General features: G+C 40.5%; 1 protein-coding gene across 1 annotated transcript in view; it reads left to right on the plus strand.

The window, feature by feature from the left end:
- SLC38A8 (solute carrier family 38 member 8) overlaps nt 1-19,158 on the plus strand; it is a 68,892-nt gene extending 49,734 nt beyond the window's left edge. The window contains exons 10-11 of the mRNA XM_053718873.1: nt 9,575-9,626; nt 18,660-19,158. Of these exons, the coding sequence (XP_053574848.1) occupies nt 9,575-9,626; nt 18,660-18,762 (155 nt within the window). The 3' untranslated portion in view covers nt 18,763-19,158. The remainder of the gene's footprint in view (nt 1-9,574; nt 9,627-18,659) is intronic.
- Nucleotides 19,159-27,305: the final 8,147 nt, after the last annotated feature.

A 27,305-nucleotide genomic window follows, 5' to 3' on the forward strand; every position in this document is an offset into this window, starting at 1 on the left:
AAAAAATATATATATATATATATATATATATATATATATATATATATATATATATATATATATATATATATATATATATATATATATATATATATATATATATATATATATATATATATATATATATATATATATACTCATCTAGTCTAATTGTGGCAGCCTCATAGATACTGTGTTTATACAATGTTCATGACTTTTCTAAGTCGTATCTTTTTGTATGTGTATCACTTCTCTATTATAGCCTTTGCTGTGATTTATTACTTAAAGGGACACTAAACCCAATTTTTTTTTTTTCTGTCATGATTCAGATAGAGCATATAATTTTAAGCAACTTTCTAATTTACTAACAATGATCTTTTTTCTTCTTCGTTCTCTTGCTATCTTTATTTGAAAGCAGGAATGTGATGCATAGTTGCTGGACCATTTTTGATTGAGAACCTTGGTTATGCTTGCATTATTGGTTTGGTTTGCTAAATGTCAGCCACCAATAAGCAAGCGCTATCCATGGTGCTGAACCTAAAATGGGCTGGCTGCTAAGATTTACATTCCTGCTTTTTAAATAAAGATGGCAAGAGAATGAAGAAAAATTAATAGGAGTAAATTAGAAGGTTGCTTAAAATGTCATGCTCTATCTGAATCTTGAAAGAAAAAATATGGGTTTAGTGTCCCTTTTAAAGGACAAGATGAATACAATAGGTAAGGCTCAGCACTCACAGCCCAATATCAGATGCACGCAGCAGGGACACTGCACAAGCCTCTCAGTCCATTCAAAGAATATCAATAAAGCAGCAGCACCTTGGTAATGCTTCAAAATTGAAGCTGTGATGTCTCACAAATAAAGGATTATTTTGAAGCATTACCAAGGTGCTGCTGCTTTATTGATATGCTTTTAAAGGACAGTCTAGACCCAATACCCTAATGGAATATGGCCGTACCAGCTGCTAATTAACCTTTGAGGAACTGTTGAACTATATGCAGCAAAATTTACTAATTTTTCATGTAATTGGCAAGAGTCCATGAGCTAGTGACGTATGGGATATACAATCCTACCAGGAGGGGCAAAGTTTCCCAAACCTCAAAATGCCTATAAATACACCCCTCACCACACCCACAATTCAGTTTTACAAAGTTTGCCTCCTATGGAGGTGGTGAAGTAAGTTTGTGCTAAGATTTCTACGTTGATATGCACTTCTCAGCATTGTTGAAGCCCAATTCCTCTCAGAGTAAAGCGAATGTCAGAGGGACGTGGAGTATCACTTATTGAATACGATGATTTCCCTAACGGGGGTCTATTTCATAGGTTCTCTGTTATCGGTCATAGAGATTCATCTCCTACCTCCTTTTTCAGATGGACGATATACTCTCAATTTACCATTACCTCTACTGATAACTGTTTCAGTACTGGTTTGGCTATCTGCTATATGTGGATGGGTGTCTTTTGGTAAGTATGTTTTTTATTACTTAAGGCACCCCAGCTATGGTTTGGCACTTTATGCATTTATATAAAGTTCTAAATATATGTATTGTACTTATATTTGCCATGAGTCAGGTTCATGTATTTCTTTCTGCAGACCGTCAGTTTCATATTTTGGGAAAATAAACATTTTTAAGATTTTTTTTTTTTTTTTTATCTTACCTGGGGTTTAGTCTTTTTTTTCAATTGACTACTTTCTTGCAAATTGTGGGCGGTATTAGGTCCGCGGGTGCGCCAAATGCTAGACTTTATTGCATCGTTCTTGGCGAGAGAATTTTTTTGGCACGAAAAATAAGTCTATGACGCAACTTAGTCATTTCCGGCGTCATAGTTGGCGCCGAAGCCTTAAACACGGTTGCGTCATTAGTGACGCGAGTGTCTCATTTCCGGTTATTATTGGCACCAAAAAAGTTTTCAGTTACGTTGTGCGTCATAGTTGGCGCCAAACTTTTTCATTATTTTAATACCCCATTGATGTTTGCCTCTTGCCTTTTTCTCTATCAGAGGGCTATGCTATTTGCATTTTTTTCCCATTCCTGAAACTGTCATATTGATAATTTTGCTTTATATGTTGTTTTTTCTTTTACATTTTGCAAGATGTCTCAATCTGTCTCCTGCCTCAGAAGTATCTGCTGGAACCTTGCTGCTTGACATCGGTTCTACCAAAGCTAAGTGCATTTGTTGTAAGATTGTGGAAATTATTTCTCCGAATGTCATTTGTAATAGTTGTCATGATAAACTTTTACATGCAGATAGTGTGTCCATCAGTATTAGTACATTGCCAGTTGCAGTTCCTTCAACTTCTAATGTACATGATATACCTATGAATTTTAAAGAATTTGTTTCTGATTCTATCCAGAAGGCTTTGTCTGCATTTCCACCTTCTAATAAACGTAAAAGGTCTTTTAAAACTTCTCATTCAGTTGATGAAATTTCAAATGACCAACAACATAATAATTTATCCTCCTCTGATGAGGATCTACCTGATACAGAAGATCCTTCCTCAGACATTGACACTAACAAATCTACTTATTTATTTAAAAAAAGAAGTGTTAATTACTTTGGATATTGAGGTAACCAGTCCTCTTGATGTTCAGTCTAATAAACGTTTAAATGCTGTTTTTAAACCTCCTGTGGTTTCTCCAGGGGATTTTCCTATTCCTGAGGCTATTTCTGATATGATTTCTAAGGAATGGAATAAGCCAGGTACTTCTTTTATTCCTTCTTCAAGGTTTAAAAAATTGTATCCTTTACCAGCAAATTCTATAGAGTTTTGGGGAAAAAATCCCCAAAGTTGATGGGGCTATTTCTACTCTTGCTAAACGTACCACTATTCCTATGGAAGATAGTACTTCCTTTAAGGATCCTTTTGATAGGAAGCTTGAATCTTCTCTAAGGAAAGCCTATTCATATTCAGGTCATCTTCTCAGACCTGCAATTTCTTTGGCTGATGTTGCGGCTGCATCAACTTTCTGGTTGGAGAATTTAGCACAAGAATTGGATTCTGACATATCTAGCATTATTCGCTTACTGCACTATGCTAATCATTTTATTTGTGATGCCATTTTTGATATTATCTAGAATAGAGTCTAGATTACTATCTTTCTTTCCAAGGTAATAATTTATTTGGTTCTCAGTTGGATTCTATTATTTCAACTGTTACTGGGGGAAAGGGAGTTTTTCTGCCTCAGGATAAAAAACCTAAGGGTAAATCTAAGGCTTCTAAACGTTTTAATTCCTTTCGTCAAAATAAGGAACAAAAACCCAATCCTTCCCCCAAGGAATCTGTTTCCAATTGGAAGCCTTCCTAAAATTTGGAATAAATCCAAGCCATTTAAGAAACCAAAGTAAGCCCCTAAGTCCGCATGAAGGTGTGGCCCTCATTCCAGCTCAGCTGGTAGGGGGCAGATTAAGGTTTTTCAAGGATATTTGGATAAATTCTGTCCAAAATCAATGGATTCAGAGCTTTGTCTCTCAAGGGTATTGAATAGGATTCAGAGAGAGACCTCCTGTGAGAAGATTTTTTTTTTTCTCAAACGCATCCCAGCAAATCCAGTGAAAGCTCAGGCTTTCCTGAAGTGTGTTTCAGACCTGGAATCTTCAGGGGTAATCATGCCAGTTCCTTTTCAGGAACAAGGTTTGGGGTTTTATTCAAATCTATTCATTGTCCCAAAGAAGGAAAATTTATTCAGACCAGTTCTGGATCTGAAAATTTTGAATCGTTATGTAAGCGTACCAGCTTTCAAGATGGTGACTATAAGGTTTATTCTGCCTTTTGTTCAGCGAGGACATTATATGTCCACAATAGACTTGCAGGATACATACCTTCATATTCCGATTCATCCAGAACATTATCAGTTCCTGAGATTCTCTCTTCTAGACAAGCATTGCCAATTTGTTGCTCTTCCATTTGGCCTAGCAACAGCTCCAAGAATCTTGTCAAAGGTTCTAGGTGCCCTACTCTCTGTAATCAGAGAACAGGGTATTGCGGTGTTTCCTTATTTGGACGATATCTTGGTACTAGCTCAGTCTTTATGTTCTGCAGAATCTCACACGAATCAACTAGTGTTGTTTCTTCGGAAACATGGTTGGAGGATCAATTTACCAAAAATTTTTTTGATTCCTCAGACAAGGGTCACCTTTTTAGGCTTCCAGATAGATTCAGTGTCCATGACTCTGTCTCAATCAGACGAGATGTTTAAAATTGGTTGCAGCCTGCCGGCACCTTCAGTCTCAGTCATTCCCTTCAGTGGCTATGTGCATGGAAGTTTTAGGTCTCATGATTGCAGCATCGTACGCGATCCCCTTTGCTCTTTTTTCACATGAGACCTCTTCAGCTTTATATGCTAAACCAATGGTGCAGGGATTATACAAAGATATCACAATTAATATCCTTAAATCCCAATGTTCGACACTCTCTCTGATGTGGTGGATAGATCACCATCGTTTAGTTCAAGGAGCTTCTTTTGTTCGGCCAACCTGGACTGTGATCACAACAGATGCAAGTCTTTCAGGTTGGGGAGCTGTTTGGGGATCTCTGACAGCACAAGGGGTTTGGAAATCTCAAGAGGCAAGATTACCAATAAATATTTTAGAACTCTGTGCAATTCTCAGAGCTCTTCAGTTTTGGCCTCTCGGATACTTGCTTGGGCGGAATCCTGCTCCTGTCTAATCTCTGTGGTGCATATCCCAGGTGTAGACAATTGGGAAGTGGATTATCTCAGCCGTCAGACTTTACATCCAGGGGAGTGGTCTCTCCATCCAGATGTGTTTTCTCAAATTGTTCAGATGTGGGGTCTCAGTCCAGGTCCAGGGATGTTCAGGCGGAAGCAGTGGATGTGCTGACACTTCCTTGGTGTTATCATCCTGCTTACATTTTCCTGCCTCTAGTTCTTCTTCGAAGAGTAATCTCCAAAATCATCATGGAACAATCATTTGTGTTGCTGGGGGCTCCAGCATGGCCACACAGGTTTTGGTATGCAGATCTGGTTCGGATGTCCAGTTGCCAACCTTGGCCACTTCCGTTAAGGCCGGACTTATTGTCTCAAGGTCCGTTTTTCCATCAGGATCTCAAATCATTAAATTTGAAGGTATGGAAATCGAACGCTTAGTACGAAGTCATAGAGGTTTCTCTGACTCAGTGATTAATACTATGTTACAAGCTCGTAAATCTGTCTCTAGAAAGATTTATTATAGAGTTTGGAAGACTTACATTTCATGGTGTTCTCATAAATTCTCTTGGCATTCTTTTAGAACTCCTAGAATTTTACAGTTTCTTCAGGATGGTTTGGATAAGGGTTTGTCATCAAAATCCTTGAAGGGACAAATCTCTGCTCTTTCTGTTTTATTTCACAGAAAGATTTCTATACTTCCTGATATTCACTGTTTTGTACAGGCTTTAGTTCCTATTAAGCCTGTCATTAAATCAATTTCTCCTCCTTGGAGTCTTAATTTGGTTTTGAAGGCATTACAGGCTCCTCCATTTGAGCCTATGCATTCTTTGGACATTAAACTACTTTCTTGGAAAGTGTTGTTCCTTTTGGCTATCTCTTCTGCTAGAAGAGTTTCTGAGCTATCTGCTCTTTCTTGTGAGTTTCCATTTCTGATTTTTTTCATCAGGATAAGGCAGTTTTCCAGACTTCTTTTCAATTTTTACCTAACGTTGTGAATTCTAACAACATTAGTAGAGAAATTGTTGTCCCTTCCTTGTGTCCTAATCCTAAGAATTCTTTGGAAAGATCCTTACATTCTTTGGATGTGGTAAGAGCTTTGAAATATTGTGTGGAAGCTACTAAAGATTTCAGGAAGACTTCCAGTCTATTAGTTTTATTTTCTGGTCCTAGGAAAGGTCAGAAGGCTTTTGCTATTTCCTTGGCTTCTTGGTTAAAACTTTTGATTCATCAAGCTTATTTGGAGTCGGGTCAGGCCCCCGCCTCAGAATTACAGCTCATTCTACTAGATCAGTCTCCACTTTGTGGGCCTTCAAGAATGAAGCTTCAGTTGATCAGATTTGCAAAGCGGCAACTTTTTTCCTCTTTGCATACATTTACTAAATTCTACAGTTTTTATGTATTTGCTTCTTCAGAAGCATTTTTTGGTTGAAAAGTTCTTCAGGCAGCTGTTTCAGTTTGATTCTTCTGCTGATGTTTTAATTTTTTTTTTTTTTTTTTTTTTTTTTCATTTATGAGAATAAACTTATTTTTTTGGGTTGTGGATTAATTTTTTCAGCGGAAAATGGCTGTTCTTTATTTTTATCCCTCCTTCTCTAGTGACTCTTGCATGGAGTTCCACATCTTGGGTATTGCTATCCCATACCTCACTAGCTCATGGACTCTTGCCAATTACATGAAAGAAAACATAATTTATGTAAGAACGTACCTGATAAAAAATCTCTAGCCCTATCTCTACTCTTTTTGTCTCTACTACTCTCCCTCTATCTCCATTAGTGATGTCGCGAACCTAATATTTTGCGTCAGCGAACGCGAACTTCCGCGAACCGCCATAGACTTCAATGGGCAGGCGAATTTTAAAACCCACAGGGACTCTTTCTGGCCACAATAGTGATGGAAAAGTTGTTTCAAGGGGACTAACACCTGGACTGTGGCATGCCGGAGAGGGATCCATGGCAAAACTCCCATGGAAAATTACATAGTTGATGCAGAGTCTGGTTTTAATCCATAAAGGGCATAAATCACCTAACATTCCTAAATTGTTTGGAATAAAGTGCTTTAAAACATCAGTTATGATGTTGTATCGATCAGGTAGTGTAAGGGTTACGCCCGCTTCACAGTGACAGACCAAACTCCCCATTTAACGTACCGCAAACAGTCAATTTGCACAACCACAAGATCGATAGGTTTGATAGATAGATCCATAGATTACATAGATCAATAGATGCAATATACATTTGATAGATGCCAATTACATAGATCAAAAGATGCGCGCACACACACTGGCAGTCAGGCAACTTCAATTAGATTACAATAGCAGACTTTTTCACAGTCAAAAAAGTTTTTTAATTAAATATGATTGGTGGCACTAGTTAGCAAGTGAGCCTGGCAAACACGCTGGCAGGCAGGCAACTGCAATAATATTGCACTAGGTTACTGATGTTTCACAGTCAAATGTTTTTTGTTTTTTTTAAATATTTACTGTTACAACAAATATGAGTGGTGCCACTAAGTTGGCAAGTGGGCCTGGCGCACACGCTGGCAGGCAGGCAGGCAACTTCAATTAGATTACACTAACAGACTGATGTTTCACAGTCAAATTTTTTTATTTAAAATATTTACACTACTGTTATAACAAATATGAGTGGTGGCACTAGTTGGAAAGTGGGCCTGGCACACACGTTGGCAGGCAGGCAACTGCAATTAAAGAACACTAGCAGACTGATGTAAAAGTTTTTTTTTTTTTTAAAAATGTTACACTGTTACACCAGATAGGAGTGATGGCACTGAGGATGGAAGTAGGCACAGTATATGCTGGGAGCCTGACACACAGGCTGGCACTAGTGGCAGACTGGCCATGGCAACTAAAATTAAATAACACTAGAAGACTGATTTAAAATTTTTTTTTTAAAAAAAGATACACTAATGTTACACCAGATAGGAGTGGTGGCACTGAGGATGGAAGTAGGCACAGTATATGCTGGGAGCCTGACACGCAGGCTGGCACTAGTGGCAGGCTGGCCTGGCAACTAAAATTAAATAATAGCAGACTGATGTAAAAGTTTTTTTTTTTTTTTTTTTTTTTTTTTTAATTTACACTAATGTTACACCAGATATAAGTGGTGGAAAACAGAGCAATTAGGCACAGTATATGCTGTGGGCCTGACACACAGGCCTGATGGAAAATTAAATTAGATTACACTAGCAAACTGATGTAAGTTTTTTTTTTTTTTTTTTTTTTTTTTTTTTTTTTTTAAATTTACACTAGTTTTACACCAGTTTTTTTTTTAAATTTACACTAGTTTTACACCAGTTTTTTTTTAAATTTACACTGTTACACCAGATATAAGTGGTGGCACAGAAGAATTAATCACAGTATATGCCTCACACACAGGATGACAGGCAGGCAAATAAATTTACCAAAAAAAAAAAAAAAAAAGACGACTGAAGTTCTAGCCCTAAAAAGGGCTTTTTTGGGTGAAGTTCTAGCCCTAAAAAGGACTTTTTGGGGTGCTGTCCTTACAGCAGAGATTAGATGAGTCCTTCAGGACTGTAGTGGACACTGAAAACACTAGCCTAGCTATCTATTTCCATATAAATTCACCAGCAGTAGCACTAAACCTCCTCTCACTAAGAATGCAGGATCGTAATGAATCTAAAATGGCTGCGGCCCAGGAGCTAAGATCGCCGGGAACTGTTCTCCGGCGAACTGTTCGCGACATCACTAATCTCCATTCTCTCTTTCTATCTCTCCCTTCTCTAGCCACTCTCTGTATTCTGTCTCCACTCCCCAACTTTTCCACGCTTGTCTTTCCTTCATTTGCTTCCTTTGCAATTGTCTCCCCTTTTCTCTGTTAACCTCTTTCTGCCCCTCAACCTCCCCTCTCACTACTGTCTCTCTTCTTCCCTCCTCTATCTCTAGGGTTGCCACCCGTCCCTTAAAATACAGAACACTTATAAGTTACACATGCTGCAGGGTGTGCAGGGAGGAATATGTATAGTGCCTATGAATAGTGCTGTCCATAAACCTAATACATGTTCCTTCCTGCACACCCTGCAGCATGTGTAACTCATAAGTGTCCAGGAAAACATGGCTGAGGTGGCAACCCTATCTATCTCCCGTCTGCTTCCTCTATTGACCGTTTCTATTTCCTCTCTCTCCTCTTTCCTCTTTCCACATCTCTTCATTATTATTGAGAACTACGGTGCTATGGAAACCAAAACATAAATTAGGAAAAAAGTATTCAACACAACTAGGTACACAGTGCACAACATATTAATCGGTAATAAAAATTATGAGGCCTCATTTTAGTTTTGCCTAAGGCCTCACGAACTCTAATGCCGTCTGACTATATGGAAGCAGTTTTGCAACCATTTAATACATCAGCAAGAGCACTAGATGGCGACAGCATTATTTCCTGTCAAGTAGTGCTCCAGACATGTCCATGCAAACTTATTCTCTCTATGAATTAGGAAAGGAAAAATGTAGTGTTTCATGTCTCTTTAAGACACGTGCACATTACTGAGATTGCCTCAGTAGATTTATGGCTACAAATAACAACATAATTTTACTGTGGTTTTAAAAAAAAATAAAATAAAAAAAACTTTAACTCGGAAGCTGTAGAGAATTGTTACAATGTAAATGCCACTAATTGAATTCAGAAATCAACTGAAATTGTGATTAAAAATCATAGTTTGTGTGTCTGTTATGTGGTATCACATGCATTAAATATTGCCTTGAATTATTTAGTGGAAAACAGAGCATCTTGCATCTGAAAAATGATAATTTATCTGAAAATCTCCAGGAGAGCCGATCATTACTGTGTTGTTATGACTAATGTATTTAATATGAAAATGCATCTTTATTTGACAAAAAAGTGTAGTTATTCAGTTCAGTGTTCTGTTAATTTCATATTCTTAATCCTTACAGGTTTGTGCCTGGTCTGTGCTGTCGAAACAAAACCAATGGACCCCAAAAAAAAGTGAGTTCCCTTCACAAAACTCTGCAGAACAATACAATTTGAGCCTTGGGTTTTACCTATGTCATACATATATCAAGTATACAGTCTGTAGAGATATACATTTGTATACACTGGAAGAGCAGGCTACTTAATCACTGCAGTTTGTAATGTAATGATCTTTGTTGTTGAAGCATTTTATTTTTAAACAAATGCTCTTGTGTCACTGTGTGTGTAATTCCTGCAAACAGGTTAAAACATAAGGCTCAATGTACCAATTAGTGTAAGCTGCTTTTGAGCCCTTGCAGGGATGGCTCTCAGACTGCTTCTTATACTATCTACCACCTCTGAGGTGTATTAATATCACCCCAAACACGCCCGATTGATTGACAGGCCCTTCTCTCACGCTAAGGGGTGGGGGGGGGGGGGGGCATGAAACACTTGCTTGAGTTGATACATTATTTGACTTACAGAATCCGCTGCCGTTCGATGCAAAGCCATGCGGACAGGTTCTCAAGTTTAGAACCTTAGTATGTGGGGCTCATAGATAAAGATGCATCTCAGCACAGTGCAAATAACAACATAGGCAGTGAGCCTATCAGGAGTGACATGCATATGTAATCAGCTCACCTAATCAAGAGCACAAAGACTGTTTAATGCCTTAGTAATTAGGAGAATTCAGCATTCTCCTAGGTTTTAGTCAGTTGGACTTGTGTACAATGTATCCTGATTTAATATTCTAAATTAGTGAGCTGATTTCAATGAGGTCATCTATGAAAAACTATCAATTTTTAAAACATCTGAAAGTTTATTTTGTGAATTACTGAAACATGGCACCTTCACCTCTAAATCATATTCATAATAAGAGTTTGCTTTGTTGTGTGTAAGAAACCTTTTTAATTAAACAAAAAAAAAAAAAAAATGGAATAGGAGAGGTGACCCATTATGGACTGCTTTGTGTTGGCAAACTCTTGATATATGGTGAGTGAGCTGCCATAAACTCTCTACTCAACAACAGATTGACAGCACAGGGGTCAGGAGTGTTTCAGCCAATGTAAACTGTGGCAATGACCAGAGAGCCAAGTGCTTTGCGTCATACACAATTCCTTGTAGAATGAATAAATAGCACAAGAAATGCTGCCAAGTCCGTATATGGTAATCACCATTATAACCTTCTTTCTCTGCATGTGCAAACAAAACCCAATTACATCATTCATAAATTCCTAAGTGTGTTGGGATGGAATAGAAATATATATCTTTAAATGTATCTCAATGCTTTTTTTTTTTTTACAGGAAACCCCCTAAAAAATGTTTTTTATCATTCAGACCAGATTAGACAGGAGTTAGGATTAAATTGAAGGAAATGGGTAATTACCTACCACAAAGTTCTTGTTCCTGGTCACATAATTATAATATTATAAGTAAGTGATGATGACAGTAAACAATAATAGTAATAAAATAATCTGTTTAGCTAAAACCAAAAGGCGGGATTACCATACCATGCTATACATACTGTGTTCTCTCTATAAGAAGGCAGAATTTAGACTTGAGCATGACGGAAATGATGGTGTGGAAGATTCAAGGATTATGTTTAGAACTGACACATTGAAATATAGAAATGATTATAGAGATAGAAAGTCCAACATTTAGACATTTATGAATGCATTTCAATGTTTTTAGAAGCATTTTTAGTTTACAATATACTGAAAGTAGCAAAAATGCTTCTTGCAAAAGTTTTATAACTGTTTTTCATTGGCATACGCACATATGCTATGAGGGGCCCGTGCACAATTAAGAAAGTTCAGAGAGCTGGCAGTGATGTGTATTGTGCTTGTGAATACTCAGTTTGTGTCATACAAGCCATTGCTGACTCTCTGTTAAAGGGAGACAGTCTAGTCAAAATTAAACTTTCATTATTCAGATAGGGCATGCAATTTTAAACAACTCTTCAATTTACTTTTATCATCAAATTTGCTTTGTTCTCTTGGTATTCTTTGTTGAAATCTAAAACTAGGTAGGCTCATATGCTTATCTTTTTTTTTTTTGTCGTTTTTTTTTTTTACAGCTAGATAGAGCTAGTTCATGTGTGCCATATAGATAACATTGTTCTAACTCTCGTGGAGTTACCTAGGAGTCAGCACTGATTGGCTAAAATGCAAGTTTGTCAAAAGCACTAAATTAAGGGGGCAGTCTGCAGAGGCTTAGATACAAGGTAATCACAGAGGTAAAAAGTGTATTAATATAAGTGTTGGTTGTGCAAAACTGCAGAATGGTTAATAAAGGGATTATCTATCTTTTTAAACAATACAAATTCTGGAATAGACTGTCCCTTTAAGTTGTGATGTTGCAATGCTGGAGCAATGGGCATTCACAACATATGCGCATATGCCTCTGAAAAACCTAACTTTTGCTAGAATTTAGTTTTTTTTTTGCTAATTGAGGTGTATTGTGCACATTTCAATTTTGACCTTTCAATCCCTTTAATAGGATAATAAACACCAAAAATGTTATTGTTTAAAAAGATAATCCCTTTTATTTACCATTCTTTAGTTTTGCATAAACAACTCTGTTATATTAATATACTTTTTACCTCTGTGATTACCTTGTATCTACTCCTCTGCAGACTGCCTCATTATAACAGATCTTTTGACACATGCATTTCAGCAAATCAGTGCTGACTCATAAATAACCCCACGTGTGTGAGCACAATGTTATTTATATGAAACATGTGAACTAACACCCTCTAACTGCGAAAAAGGAAATTTATTCTTACCTGATAAATGTTTCTTTTACGATACGATGAGTCCACAGATTTCATCCTTACTTGTGGGATATCGCCTCCTGGTCAGCAGGAGGAGGCAAAGAGCACCACAGCAGAGCTGTATATATAGCTCCTCCCTTCTCGTCTCATAAAATCAGGGTGGGCCGTGGACTCATCGTATCGTAAAAGAAACAAATTTATCAGATAAGAATACATTTCCTTTTCTTTTACAAGATACAATGAGTCCACGGATTTCATCCTTGCTTGTGGGATACAATACCAAAGCTATAGTACACGGATGAAACGGGAGGGACAAGACAGGGAACCTAAACGGAAGGCACCACTGCTTGAAGAACTTTCCTCCCAAAAACAGCCTCAGACGAGGCAAAAGTATTGAATTTGTAAAATTTGGAAAAAGTGTGAAGAGAAGACAAAGTTGCAGCTTTGCAAATCTGTTCAACAGAAGCATCATTTTTGAATGCCCATGAGGAAGCCACAGCCCTAGTGGAATGAGCCTTAATTCGTTCAGGAGGCTGCTGTCCAGCAGTCTCATATGCAAAACGGATGATACTCTTCAGCCAAAAAGAAAGGGAGGTAGCCGTAGCTTTCTGACCCCTACGTTTCCCTGAAAAAACAACAAATAAAGAAAATTGACAAAAATCCTTAGTCGCCTGTAAGAAGAACTTCAAGGCACGGACCACGTCCAAATTATGTAACAGACGCTCCTTCTTAGAAGAAGGATTAGGACACAAGGAAGGAACAACAATTTCCTGATTTAATATTTTTGTTAGAAACAACCTTAGGAAGAAAACCAGGTTTGGTACGTAACACCACCTTATCGGAATGAAAAATAAGATAAGGAGAATCCCATTTGTAATGCCGAAAGCTCAAACTCTGCGAGCAGAAGAAATAGCAACCAAAAATAAAACTGTCCAAGATAACCACTTAATATCTATGGAATGCATAGGTTCAAACGGAACCCCTTGAAGAACATTAAGAACTAAATTCAAGCTCCAAGGAGGAGCAATTGGTCTAAACACAGGCCTGATTCTAGCCAGAGCCTGACAAAAAGATTGAACATCTGGAACATCTGCCAGATGTTTGTGTAGTAAAATAGGCAAAGCAGAAATCTGTCCCTTTAATGAACTTGCTGACAACACTTTCTCCAATCCTTCTTGTAGAAAAGACAAAATCCTGGGAATCCTAACCCTAATCCATGAGTAGCCCTTGGATTCACACCAATAAAGATATTTACGCCATATCTTATGGTAAATCTTTCTAGTAACAGGCTTACGTGCCTGAATCAAGGTATCAATGACCGAATCAGAGAACCCTCGCTTAGATCAAATCAAGCGTTCAATCTCCAAGCAGTTAGCTGCAGAGAAATGAGATTTGGATGATGGAAGGGTCCCTGAATGAAAAGGTCTTTCCTCAATGGAAGCTTCCATGGTGGCTGAGATGACATGTCCACCAGATCGGCATACCAAGTCCTGCGAGGCCACGCAAGAGCGATGAGGATCACCGAAGCAATCACCTGGGGAAGGAGAGCAAATGGAGGGAACACATAAGCTAGGCTGAATGACCAAGGCACTGCCAAGGCATCTATCAGCTTGGCCTGGGGATCCCTGGACCCGTATCTCGGAAGCTTGGCATTCTGACGAGATGCCATAAGATCCAACTCCGGCCTGCCCCATCTGAGAATCAGGTTGGCAAAAACCTCCGGGTGGAGTTCCCATTCCCCAGGATGAAAGGTCTGTCTGCTCAGAAAATCCGCCTCCCAGTTCTCCACACCTGGGATGTGGATTGCCGACAGATAACAAGAGTGAGCCTCCGCCCACTGAATTATCTTGGTTACTTCTGTCATCGCTAAGGAACTCCTTGTTCCTCCCTGATGATTGATGTAAGCTACAGTCGTAATATTGTCCGACTGTAATCTGCTGAATTTGGCCAAAGCCAACTTAGGCCAAGCCTGAAGCGCATTGAATATTGCTCTCAACTTTAGGATATTGATAGGAAGCAGAGACTCCGATCGAGTCCATACACCCTGAGCCCTCAGGGAGTTCCAGACTGCTCCCCATCCCATCAGGCTGGCGTCCGTTGTCACTATCACCCATAAGGGTCTTCGGAAGCATGTCCCCTGGGACAGATGATCCAGGGACAACCACCATAGAAGAGCGTCCCTTGTCTCCTGATCTAGATCTATTTGAGGAGACAAATTTGCATAATCTCCATTCAACTGCTTGAGCATGCTCAGTTGCAGAGGTCTGAGATGAAAACGAGCAAACGGAATAATGTCCATTGCTGAAGGCCGAGGATTGGACTGAAGGGTTCGGCATGTATTCAGAATCTTTAACTTTCTGACTTCCGTCAAAAAGATCTTCATGGATAGAGAGTTGATTAGAGTTCCCAAGAAAGGAACCCTTGTCTGTGGAACTAGTGAACTCTTTTCTAGATTCACCTTCCACTCGTGAGTCCTTAGAAAGGACAGAACAATGTCGGTATGAGACTTTGTTAGCTGATAAGATGATGCCTGGATCAGAATATCGTCCAGATAAGGTGCCACTGCAATGCCCCGCGGCCTGAGAACCGCCAGCAGAGACCCCATAACCTTTGTGAAGATTCTGGGTGCCGTGGCCAGACCGAAAGGAAGAGCCATGAACTGAAAATGCTTGTCCAGAAAGGCAAAACAGAGGAACTTGTGGTGATCTTTGTGGATAGGAATATGTAGATATGCATCCTTTCGATCCAGGGTAGTCATAAATTGACCCTCCTGGATCAATGGAAGAATGGAACTCTGAGGAACTTGTTTAGACTCTTGAGGTCTAGAATAGGTCAGAACGTACCCTCTTTTTTGGGAACTACAAAGAGATTTGAATAAAACCCCAGTCCCTGTTCCTGTATCGGAACGGGACATATTACTCCCATGGAAGAAACGTCTCCTACACAACGTAAAAACGCCTCTCTTTTTATCTGGTTTGCAGATAATCGAGAGAAGAAACCTTCCTCTGGGAGAAGAGTTTCTGAACTCCAACAGATATCCCTGAGACACAATTTCCAGCATCCAGGGATCCTGAACATCTCTTATCCAGGCCTGGACGAAGAGTGAGAGTCTGCCCCCCACAAGATCCGGTCCCGGATCGGGGGTCGACCCTTCATGCTGACTTTGTAGCAGCAGTAGGCTTCTTGGATTCCTTGTTCCAGGACTGGTTGGGTCTCCAAGTGGACTTGGTTTGGGAATAATTCCCTTCCTGTTTAGCGGAAGAGGGAACTCCCTTGAAATTTCGAAAGGCACGAAAATTACTGTCGCCCTCTCTGTTTGGACTTTTTATCCTGAGGGAGGAGATGACCCTTGCCTCCCGTTATGTCAGAAATGATTTCCTTCAAGTCGGGCCCGAACAGGGCCTTCCCCTTGTAAGGGATAGCCAAAAGTTTAGATTTCGATGACACATCTGCAGACCAAGATTTTAGCCATAAAGCTCTGCGTGCTAAGTTGACAAAGCCTGAACTCTTAGCCGCCAATTTAGTAATCTTCAGGGAAGCATCCGTAATAAACAAATTGGCTAACTTAAGAGCTTTAATCTGATCCTGTATCTCTCTTCCAAAGGAGTCTGTCTTAAGAGACTCTTCCAGAGCATCAAACCAATAAGCGGCCGCAGTGGTGACTGTAACAATGCAAGCCGCATGTTGTAACAGGAATCCCTGATGAACGTAAAGTTTCTTAAGGAGACCCTCCAATTTTTTATCCATAGGGTCCTTAAACGCACAACTATCCTCAATAGGAATAGTAGTACGCTTAGCCATGGTAGAAACAGCACCCTCAACCTTAGGGACCATCTGCCAAGAATCTCTAATAGCATCAGCTATAGGATACATCTTTTTAAAAACTGGAGAAGGAGAGAAGGGAATACCTGGTCTCTCGCATTCCTTTGCAATAATCTCTGAAGTCCTTTTCGGGACTGGAAAGACAGCCGAATAAGAAGGAACTTCCAAATATCTATCCAACTTACTCAATTTTTCTGGAGGGACCACTATTGAGTCACAATCATCCAGAGTAACCAACACCTCACTCAGTAATAAATGGAGGTGTTCAAGCTTAAATCTGAAAGAAACTACGTCAGAGTCAGTCAGAGGTAAAACACTCCCTGAGTCAGACAGTTCACCTTCTGAGAGTACCGCAGTACTCTCCAACTCAGAACCCCATGAGGGTACATCTGTAATCGCCATCATAGAATCAGAGGCAGAATTGACTACATAGTTGTCCTGTCTTGAACGCTTGCCGTGTGATATGGGCAAATTAGCTAAAGCATCAGAAAGTGTAGAGGACATCACTGCAGCTATGTCTTTTAATGTAAAAGCTGCAGAAACTGGTGAAATAGAAGGTCCCGCTTGAGCGGGTGTTAAGGGCTGTGACGCTTGGGGAGAAAGCTGCGGCATGCTCTGCATCTCATCTGTAGACTCTTCAGAAGCATTCATCTTAGTCAAAGATTTGTCAAAAATAATTTTATCTCTAAAATGCAAGGCCCTCTCAATACATGAGGGACAAAAAGGAGCAGGGGGTTCCACAGTGGCATTCAAACACATTGCACACGCCACAGTTGGGATATCATCAGTATCCATGATAAGCAAGAAGCAATTTGTCAACAGAATAGTTTCTTAATTTAACCAACTATAAAAAATTAGCAGCACAGACTAGAAATCCGTCTGAGAATTTTTGAACTGATCAGATACTGTGCCTTTAAATTGAACATTCAGTCGCAGAAAAAAGGTACAAAATGAGCCTCTGCAAAATAAACTTTATTCAGAACCTCGTCTCAACAGCTCTGCTGAGGCGCCTACCTGCCCCCACTGTCTCCGACCACACTGAAACAGATGCACCGGATGAATCACAGGAAAATGCCTAAGACCACACTCTCACTGTCACCATGCGGTCGCGGCGATAAAACACAGCCTGTCAGCATCCGGGAAACAGACAAGCGCGCCAAAGCAAGTTCCGCCCAACGTGGGTGTTGCATTAGCCCGTACTCTGCGCAGCAAGAGACTTCCGATATACTATGGACTCCTCAGCGCGGCCTGAAGCCCCTTCACTAACCGCTGCAAAACTATGTCTGCACTCAAACACAAACCGGAGCAATCACACAGCCGCAAACCGGAGTCCTTAAATAAGACTCCGGTAACCCCAGTGTCAAATAAAATCTTAGTGTCACACAAGCCCCAGTCATAGGATCACATAGGCTGATAAACATTAGAGCCTGAAATTAACCCCTTAGTGTTCGTTGCCCTGTACCACAGTACTCCCAACTTACACACACTGTCACAGAAATCAGCCCTGTCTTTGTCAAAGGGCTCTAGATCTCAACAGTTCACAAGCACACAGTCCATTCTGAGGTAGCCAGTGTCCCAGAAATAACAAGACTGCACTTACCTCATTGCTGATGATCCTGTGGAACTTCTCATGCTGTTCAAGAGGTCTTCTCCCTCCAGCAGCTCTGTGGACACAGAAGGGCCTTAGTTAATATCTGCTAAGACCATCAGAATACAAAGGGCAGCACTAGTATGGGAGGCACAGTGAGGGTAAAACCCCACCAGTTTCCATTGCTCTAAAGCCACCTGTAGCTTTACTCTAGAGGCTGACAAGGATTACGGCTACACCCAATAGTAAAATAGCACACTTTGGTACCATTTTAAAAATAATAAACTCTTGATTGAAGAATCTAAACTAACACCTCACTTTACCTCTTCCTATCACTAACACAGGCAAAGAGAATGACTGGAGTGGGATGGAAGGGAGGAGCTATATATACAGCTCTGCTGTGGTGCTCTTTGCCTCCTCCTGCTGACTAGGAGGCGATATTCCACAAGTAAGGATGAAATCCGTGGACTCATCGTATCTTGTAAAAGAAAACTGTCAAATGCATTCAGATAAGAGGCGGCCTTCAAGGGTTTAGAAATTAGCACATGAGCCTACCTAGTTTCAGCTTTCAACTAAGAATTCCACAAGAATAAAGCAAATTTGATAATAAAAGTAAATTAGAAATTTGTTTAAAATGGCATGCCCTATCTGAATCGTGAAAGTTTAATTTTCACTTTACTATCCCTTTAAGCATAAATGCCATGAGCTATTCTGAATAGTGTGAGAGTAAGAGAGCTTGGGACAAAGTGAATACAGAATTAGGAATAAGTTAGTTTGTATACAGGATGTGAGTACTTCTTCTCCACTACTACAGTTCATCTTAACATTTTTATCCCACCACAATATATTGTTGTTTGAAGCATAACATGATGCTGTTTATTTGCAGGTTTTGCCTGGTTGCGTGGGGTGTTATCTCTATCCTTTGTGGAGCCTATATCTTTGGTCAAAGCACAACCATTGCGGTCATCGAACTCTTTAACAAGTTCTGAGATGTATATTGAGTCCAGCAGTTATGACCAGTTACTGTTCTCTCTCTAAGGGGACCCTTCAGTGGCCCCTTACAGTGCACAGAGGAGACAGCCCAGTGAAAATGTACAGTCAGACTTGTAATGCACAAAACCACCCTGCTAACATGCCACAAACTACCCTGTGCACAGAGAGGACAGCCCAGTGAATATGTACATTCAGACTTGTAATGCACAAAACCACCCTGATAATATGCCACAAACTACCCTGTGCACAGAGAGGATCGGATTCCAAAATCACTGTAAAGAAGGCTGTGTCTTTCTTAGAGGACAGCGGGACATGTATCTTTTTATTCTTTTTTTTTTATTACTGTATTTAAATGTTTTAAGAATTTTACCAATAAACTTTTATTTCTAAAATCTTTGACTATTAATTGCAACATATTGGAAAATTAACTGCTGAAGCTCAATGGCGCAAGGGTAATTGTAGCCAAATTGACACTGTAGGTAGAAGTACCTAATTTCTTTCATATAGGTGGCAAGATTCCATGAGCTAGTGACGTATTATTATTTTATTTATTATTATCGGTTATTTGTAGAGCGCCAACAGATTCCGCAGCGCTATAAACAAAGGTGGAGTACAACAATACAATTATAGGGATCAAATGGGTAGAAGGCCCTGCCAAGAGTTGCACTGTTGTAGTCAGCTCTTAAGAAGGTGATCTACAAACAGCATGGCTCTTAGGCTTACATGCTAAGGGGGTTCAGGGGATAGCAATGGAGGAGAGGAACTGGTATAAAGAAAGGTTAGCGTAGGTTGTATGCATCCCTGAACAGTAGAGTCTTTAGGGAGCGCTTGAAGCTTTCAAAACTAGGGGAGAGTCTTGTGGAGTGAGGCAGAGAGTTCCACAAGATGGGAGCCAGTCTGCAGAAGTCCTGTAAATGGGAGTGTGATGAGGTAACAAGAGAGGAGGAGAGTAGGAGGTCATGAGCAGAGCGAAGGGGACGGGAGGAAGAGTATCTGGAGACAAGGTCCGAGATATAGGAGGGAGCAGTGCAGTTGAGGGCTTTGTATGTCAGAGTGAGAATTTTGTGTTTGATCCTAGAGGCAAGAGGAAGCCAGTGAAGATATTGGCAGAGAGGTGCAGAAGATGAAGAGCGATGTGAAAGGAAGATGAGCCTGAGGCATTTATTATGGATTGTAAAGGAGCTAGGCGGCAGGTGGGGAGATCAGAGAGGACAGGAGGAGTTGCAGTAATCGAGGCAGGAAAGGATGAGAGAGTGGATTTAAATCTTAGTTGTGTCTTGAGTAAGGAAGTGTCTAATTTTAGAGATGTTTTTAAGGTGGAAGTGGCATGCTTTAGCCAAGGACTGAATGTGAGGAGTGAAAGAAAGATCTGAGTCAAATGTGACCCCAAGACAATCGTACATGTGGGGTAGGGGTAATGATGGAGTTGTCGACAGTTATAGAGAAATCGGGGGTGGAGATTTTGGAAGAAGGGGGGAAAATAAGGAGCTCAGTTTTGCAGAGATTTAGCTTGAGGTAGTGAGAGGACATCCAGGAAGAGATGTGAGAAAGATAGTTATTGACACGGGTTAGCAAGGAAGGAGATAGGTCTGGTGCAGAGAAGTAGATTTGGGTGTTGTCAGCATACAAATGATATTGGAAACCGTGGGACTTTATTAGGGAACCTAGTGATGACGTGTAGATTGAGAAGAGAAGGGGACCGAGTACAGAGACTCGCGGTACTCCAACAGAAAGTGGTGACGGGGCAGAGGAGGCCCCAGAGAAGGCTAGTCTAAAGGTACGGTTTGACAGGTAGGAAGAGAGCCACGAGAGGGCTGTGTCACAGATGCCGAAGGATTGGAGGGTTTGGAGCAAAAGAGGGTGGTCAACAGTGTCAAAGGCTGCGGACACTTCAAGGAGGGTAAGCAGAGAGCAGTGGCCTTTTGATTTTGCTGTAAGTAGATCGTTGGTAACCTTAACAATTGCTGTCTCTGTGGAGTGATGGGGACGAAATCCAGATTGAAGTGGGTCAAGGAGGGATTTTAATGTAAGGAAATGGGATAGGAGTGCATATACTAGTTTTTCAAGAAGCTTTGAGGCAAGAGGGAGGAGGGAAATAGGGCAGTAGTTGGATGGGGAGTTAGGATCAAGGGAAGGTTTTTTGAGGATAGGTGTGACCAGTGCATGTTTCAGAGATGAGGGAAATATACCAGTGCTGAGGGAGAGGTTGAAAATGTGTGAGAGTATAGGGGTAAGGGTAGCAGAGACGGAGGGGAGTAGCTTTGAGGGGATAGGGTCAAGGGGAAAGGTCGTGAGGTGAGAGCACAGTATAAGTGCTGAAACCTCTTCCTCAGTAACAGGGGAGAATGAGCTACATTTAAGGTTATGTGGGTTGTGGTTGAGAGCATTTGAGGAGGTGAGAAAATGGAATTATGTTGAGAGCTCATTTAGTTTCTGATGGAGTCAATTTTGTTAATGAAGTGGCTGTCAAAGTCTTAAGCTGACAGAGAAGTTGTATTAAGAGGTGGGGGAGGGCGGAGAAGAGTATTGAAAGTGGAGAAAAGACATTTTGGGTTTGAAGAAAGATTAGAGATAAGAGTAGAGAAGTGTCAGAGGAGTATGCCAGGGCTGAGGATGAGTGTGTGATTTCCGAGCTATGGTAAGAGGGGCCAGATTGTCAAGGACGGATGTAAGGGTGGAATTGTAGTGGCCTATAGATTGGTCAGGGCAGGAAAAGGAGGAGAAGGATAGGAGGAGAGGTTTGAGGGAATTAGCAAGCTGTTGCTGATCTAATGACATAATGCTTCTGTGAAGTTTGGTGTGAGGAGTAGAAGGAGTGAGAGTTGTAGGGAGGGATGATATGTTGCAAGTAAGGAGATGGTGTTCAGAAAGAGGAAAGGGGGAGTTTGAGAAGTTTGAGAGAGTGTGCATCAATAGATAAAGATCAGGTCAAGGGAGTGACCGTCTGTGTGAGTGGGAGAATCAGTCCATTGTGACAAGCCGAAAGAGGAAGTGAGATGTAGAAGTTGTTTTGCAGATGAGGCCGTGGGATTGTCAAGAGGGATGTTGAAGTCGCCAAGAATGAGGGCAGGGGTGTCTGAGGAAAGGAAATAAGGTAGCCACTAGCCAGACACCCAAGTGATCTAGAAATTGAGTTGAGGAGCCAGGAGGTCGGTATATGACTGCAACACGTATAGAGAGAGGAGAGAATAAGCGAATCATGTGGGTTTCGAATGAGGAAAATGTGATGGAAGAGATGGGTTGTATTTGTTGAAAGGTGCAACGAGAGGAAAGTAAAATACCTACACCACCTCCTTTATCTATTACAAGACCTAGGAGTGTGGCTGAAGTGGAGACCCCCATGTGACAGAACAGTAGTGGATGCTGTGTCTAGGGGAGAGAGCCAGGTTTCTGTTAGGGCCAGAAGGTTGAGGGAGCGAGAGATAAAGAGGTCATGTATAGAAATTAGCTTTTTGAAAACAGAGCAAGAGTTCCAGAGTGCACAAGTGAAAGGGGTAGTGGCTTCTGATGCAAGAGGAATGTGAGTAATGTTGGCTGAGTTTTGTTTTCTGAGTCCATAGGATGGTACGCATGGATGTGCATGGCTAGGCAGTTGTTGGGGACCAGGATTAGGGGAGATGTCACCAGCAGTTAGTAAAAGCAAGAGGGAGAGTGACGTGATACAGATTTGCAGTAATGAGACTGCTTTTGAGACGAGGTGCAGGGGGGAGAGAGAGTGTTTAGGAATAGTTAAAGTTCATGACTACAAAATTAAGGTGAGTTTAAGAGGGATGGGCTAATGAACAGTGCAGGTGGAGAGGGAGAAGGAGTAATTGAATAATGTAGTTTGTTATAGAGACAAGAGGCAGCAAAAAGGAATATGAATATATTGAGCATTTTTACAAAAGTGGGAACCAATTAAACACACAAGACACAGTATTACAGTAGTAATTGCATAAGGAAACAATGAGGTACATAAAACATATAACAAAAGTACTTGCCTTGTGTCTTGCTCAATCCTTGTTCAATTCTTGTATAATTCTATTGTTAATGCCTCATTTATAAAATCTTCACTTAATGCTTATATAATTCTATTGTTAATGCCTCACTTATAGAGGCCCATTTATCAAGCTCTGAATGGAGCTTGAGGGCCTGTGTTTCTGGCGAGTCTTCAGACTCGCCAGAAAAGCAAGTTATGGAGCAGCGGTCTAAAGACCGCTGCTCCATAACCTGTCCGCCTTCTCTGATGAGGAGGACAGAGATCGCCACAATTCAACCCGATCGAGTACGATTGGGTAACCCCCCTGCTGGCGGCCGATTGGCCGCGAGTCTGCAGGGGGCGGCGTTGCACCAGCAGCTCACAAGAGCTGCTGGTGCAATGCTGAATACGAAGAGCGTATTGTTCTCCGCATTCAGCGATGTCTGTTGGACCTGATCCGCACTGTCGGATCAGGTCTGACAGACCTTTGATAAATAGGCCTCCTTAAATGTTCACTTTATTCTTGTATAATTCTATTGTTAATGCCTCACTTATAAAATGTTCACTTTTAAATATGTGAAAATATGTTGTTGTAGCAATGCACATCCCAAGCTGATGTTAAAATATATAAGCAGGGAAGTCAGCTGTGTCCACTAAATTACTTAATTGATAAATCAGAGACAAATGAAGGGCCAATTTTAAAGTTAGATTCTGGTCTGGTCAGGGTGAGTTAAGTAAACAGACAATAAAATTTGGAGGAGGTTAAAACTATGGCATAAGACAGCTTTAAATTTAAGAATAATAGCAAGTATTGATAAGGATTGAACATCACATGGCAATTAACAAAACATTAGAAGTAAGACATTGGATAACTACAACAAATGCAGGACTAAATTAACAACCTAACATCTTTTGCTCTATATAAATATACACATACCAAAAGAGTTACAGGAGAGGAAAAAAACAGAGTGCAGTGAATACTTTACAGACTGACAGGGACTCTATTCACGTACCAAAAGAGAGTTACAGGAGAGGTAAAAACACCAGAGAGCAGTGAATACTTTGCAGATTGACAGGGACTCTATTCACGTACCAAAAGAGAGTTGCAGGAGAAGAAAAAACACCAGAGTGCAGTGAATGGGATATACATTCCTACAAAGAGGGGGCAAAGTTTCCCAAACCTCAAATGCCTATAAATACACCTCCCACCTCACTCATACCTCAGTTTTAGGAGGTGGTGAAGCATAATGTGCTTGATTTCTTCTGTGAAAGGCGCTTCTAAGCATATTGAAGCCCAGTTCCTCTCTAAGTACAATGTTTGTCTGAGGGATGTGAAGGGAGTATTGCCTGATGATGCCATGTTTTTGCCTATTGGAAATCTATTCTAAGGCTCTCTGTAAACCAGTCGCAGGGATTCATCTGCTGCCTCCCTTTATAGATCAACATTTATACTCCTCTACTATTACCTCTGCTGATATGTTTCAGTACTAGTTTGGCTGTCTGCTATATGTGGATGGGTGTCTTACTTGCTAAGTGTTTATTTTATTATATAAGACACTCTCCGCTATGGATTTGGCACTTTTTAGCTAAAGTTCTTATATATTGTTTGTATATATTCCTTGAGTCAGTAATTCAGTGCTCTTTTGTAGCGACTTTATTTGTGGTTAAATATTTGTCAAGGTTGTTTGTCTGTGAAACATTCTTTGTTTTTTTTTCTTGGAGCTAGTAATTCATTTTTAAATTAGGATGCTAAGTATTATATTAGTCTCATGGAATGTTGATAATCACATTTTATGCAGCTATAATAAAAGTATTCATTAGGCTTTATTTAGGTACATTTAGTTGTTTTGTATGTACAATCAAAATTCTTTCCTTCTTTTTAGAGTGATAGGTGTATTAGAAATCCACTTCAGCTTTGCATGTTGCACATGTGATGATGCTATTTATGTCATAGGGTGACGTGTCATCATTTTGTGCCATTTTTTTGGGGTGCCAAAAAATTGCCACCAAAATTTCTGTTATAAGCTCCACCCCCAGCTCATTCAGTGTTCTAAGAAAACATTTAGAGAGCTTACATGCAGCATTTTATTAATTGATTTTTATTTTATTTTTTTTTATAAATTTTCGCTCTGTTTCCCATTCTCTCAACCCTGTTATATATCATATATAGGAGCATGGATATACATTTTCAGAATTAATTCATTTTTTTCACATTTAGTAGGGTTTTTTTTGCAATTATGTCTCAAACTGAACCTGCCTCTGATGTTACCATAGAATTTGAGCTGCATGAACACGTATTTACCAAAGCTAAGTATGTTTGTTGTTATAAAGCTGATCTAAATTATTCAGCTCAATTATGTGGCTCTTGTTTTGACCAGGGCCGGACTGGGAAATCAGACCGGCCCTGGAAATTTGTATAGACTGGCCTGCCACGCCCCCTCCAGTCTAGCCACGCCCCATCCAGCCTAGCCACGCCCCCTCCAGCCTAGTCACGCACTGAATTACTGACTCAAGGAATATATACAAACAATATATAAGAACTTTAGCTAAAAAGTGCCAAATCCATAGCGGAGAGTGTCTTATATAATAAAATAAATACTTAGCAAGTAAGACACCCATCCACATATAGCAGACAGCCAAACTAGTACTGAAACATATCAGCAGAGGTAATAGTAGAGGAGTATAAATGTTGATCTATAAAGGGAGGCAGCAGATGAATCCCTGCGACTGGTTTACAGAGAGCCTTAGAATAGATTTCCAATAGGCAAAAACATGGCATCATCAGGCAATACTCCCTTCACATCCCTCAGACAAACATTGTACTTAGAGAGGAACTGGGCTTCAATATGCTTAGAAGCGCCTTTCACAGAAGAAATCAAGCACATTATGCTTCACCACCTCCTAAAACTGAGGTATGAGTGAGGTGGGAGGTGTATTTATAGGCATTTGAGGTTTGGGAAACTTTGCCCCCTCTTTGTAGGAATGTATATTCCTTTCACTGCACTCTGGTGTTTTTTCTTCTCCTGCAACTCTCTTTTGGTACGTGAATAGAGTCCCTGTCAATCTGCAAAGTATTCACTGCTCTCTGGTGTTTTTACCTCAACTGTAACTCTTTTGGTACGTGAATAGAGTCCCTGTCAATCTGCAAACTATTCACTGCTCTCTGGTGTTTTTTACTCTCCTGTAACCCTCTTTTGGTACGTGAATAGAGTCCCTGTCAGTCTGTAAAGTATTCACTGCACTCTGTTTTTTTCCTCTCCTGTAACTCTTGTTGCACATGTGATGATGCTATTTATGTCATAGGGTGACGTGTCATCATTTTGTGCCATTTTTTTGGGGTGCCAAAAAATTGCCACCAAAATTTCTGTTATAAGCTCCACCCCCAGCTCATTCAGTGTTGTAAGAAAACATTTAGAGAGCTTACATGCAGCATTTTATTAATTGATTTTTATTTTATTTTTTTTTATAAATTTTCGCTCTGTTTCCCATTCTCTCAACCCTGTTATATATCATATATAGGAGCATGGATATACATTTTCAGAATTAATTCATTTTTTTCACATTTAGTAGGGTTTTTTTTGCAATTATGTCTCAAACTGAACCTGCCTCTGATGTTACCATAGAATTTGAGCTGCATGAACACGTATTTACCAAAGCTAAGTATGTTTGTTGTTATAAAGCTGATCTAAATTATTCAGCTCAATTATGTGGCTCTTGTTTTGACCAGGGCCGGACTGGGAAATCAGACCGGCCCTGGAAATTTGTATAGACTGGCCTGCCCCGCCCCCTCCAGCCTAGCCACGCCCCCTCCAGCCTAGCCACGCCCCGGTTTTATATATATATATATATATATATATATATATATTATAGTGAGTTACAACCACACAGACAGTAAAGTAACACTACATGCAATTGAGGAGTAAGTAACTGCCAAAAAAGTAATTGTGGCCTGTAATTTTGTCACCATTGCACAATAGCTGCCTTAGAACTGATAACACAGAAAAATGTCAAAAACAGCTTTAACAAGCTCTGGCAGCCAGTGGGTTAAAATGTACCTACCTCCCTGAAATAAATATGTCTGTCACCTTCTGCCTTGTGCACAGGACTCCCGCCATCTCTCTCTTCAGTTCAGTGTCCCCGCTGGGCTGGCACCTGCTGCTCCCACTGACTGCTGTCCAGTCCACTCCAGTGTCACACCGTGACCTGACCCCACATGGCTTGCTTGAGCTCAGTGCGTGTCTGACACTGCGATGCATCTGCTCCTCACACTGACTTGTCGGACTCGTGACATCACAAGCCACCGCCCGGCCCACCCCACCAGACCCGGCCCGCATATGAGGAATGGATTCCTGAATCCTGAGTCCTCCTCCTCCCTGGCGCCCCAGCCAGTATGGCCCAGGCCACCGGCGGCCGGTTAGGTTACTTGCGGTTGCGGCAGATGCAGCGGAGAGGGGGTTAATAACTTATAATTAAAGTTTAATAACCATTTTTATACACAGTGAAGGTGAAGCCTTAGTGGGGAAGTCAGTGTAACAGCAGGGACTGATTACCTGCTGTCGGTGGTCGCAATCAATATCGCAA

This window comes from Bombina bombina, chromosome 1, assembly GCF_027579735.1.
Source record: "Bombina bombina isolate aBomBom1 chromosome 1, aBomBom1.pri, whole genome shotgun sequence".
Classification (NCBI taxonomy): domain Eukaryota; kingdom Metazoa; phylum Chordata; class Amphibia; order Anura; family Bombinatoridae; genus Bombina; species Bombina bombina.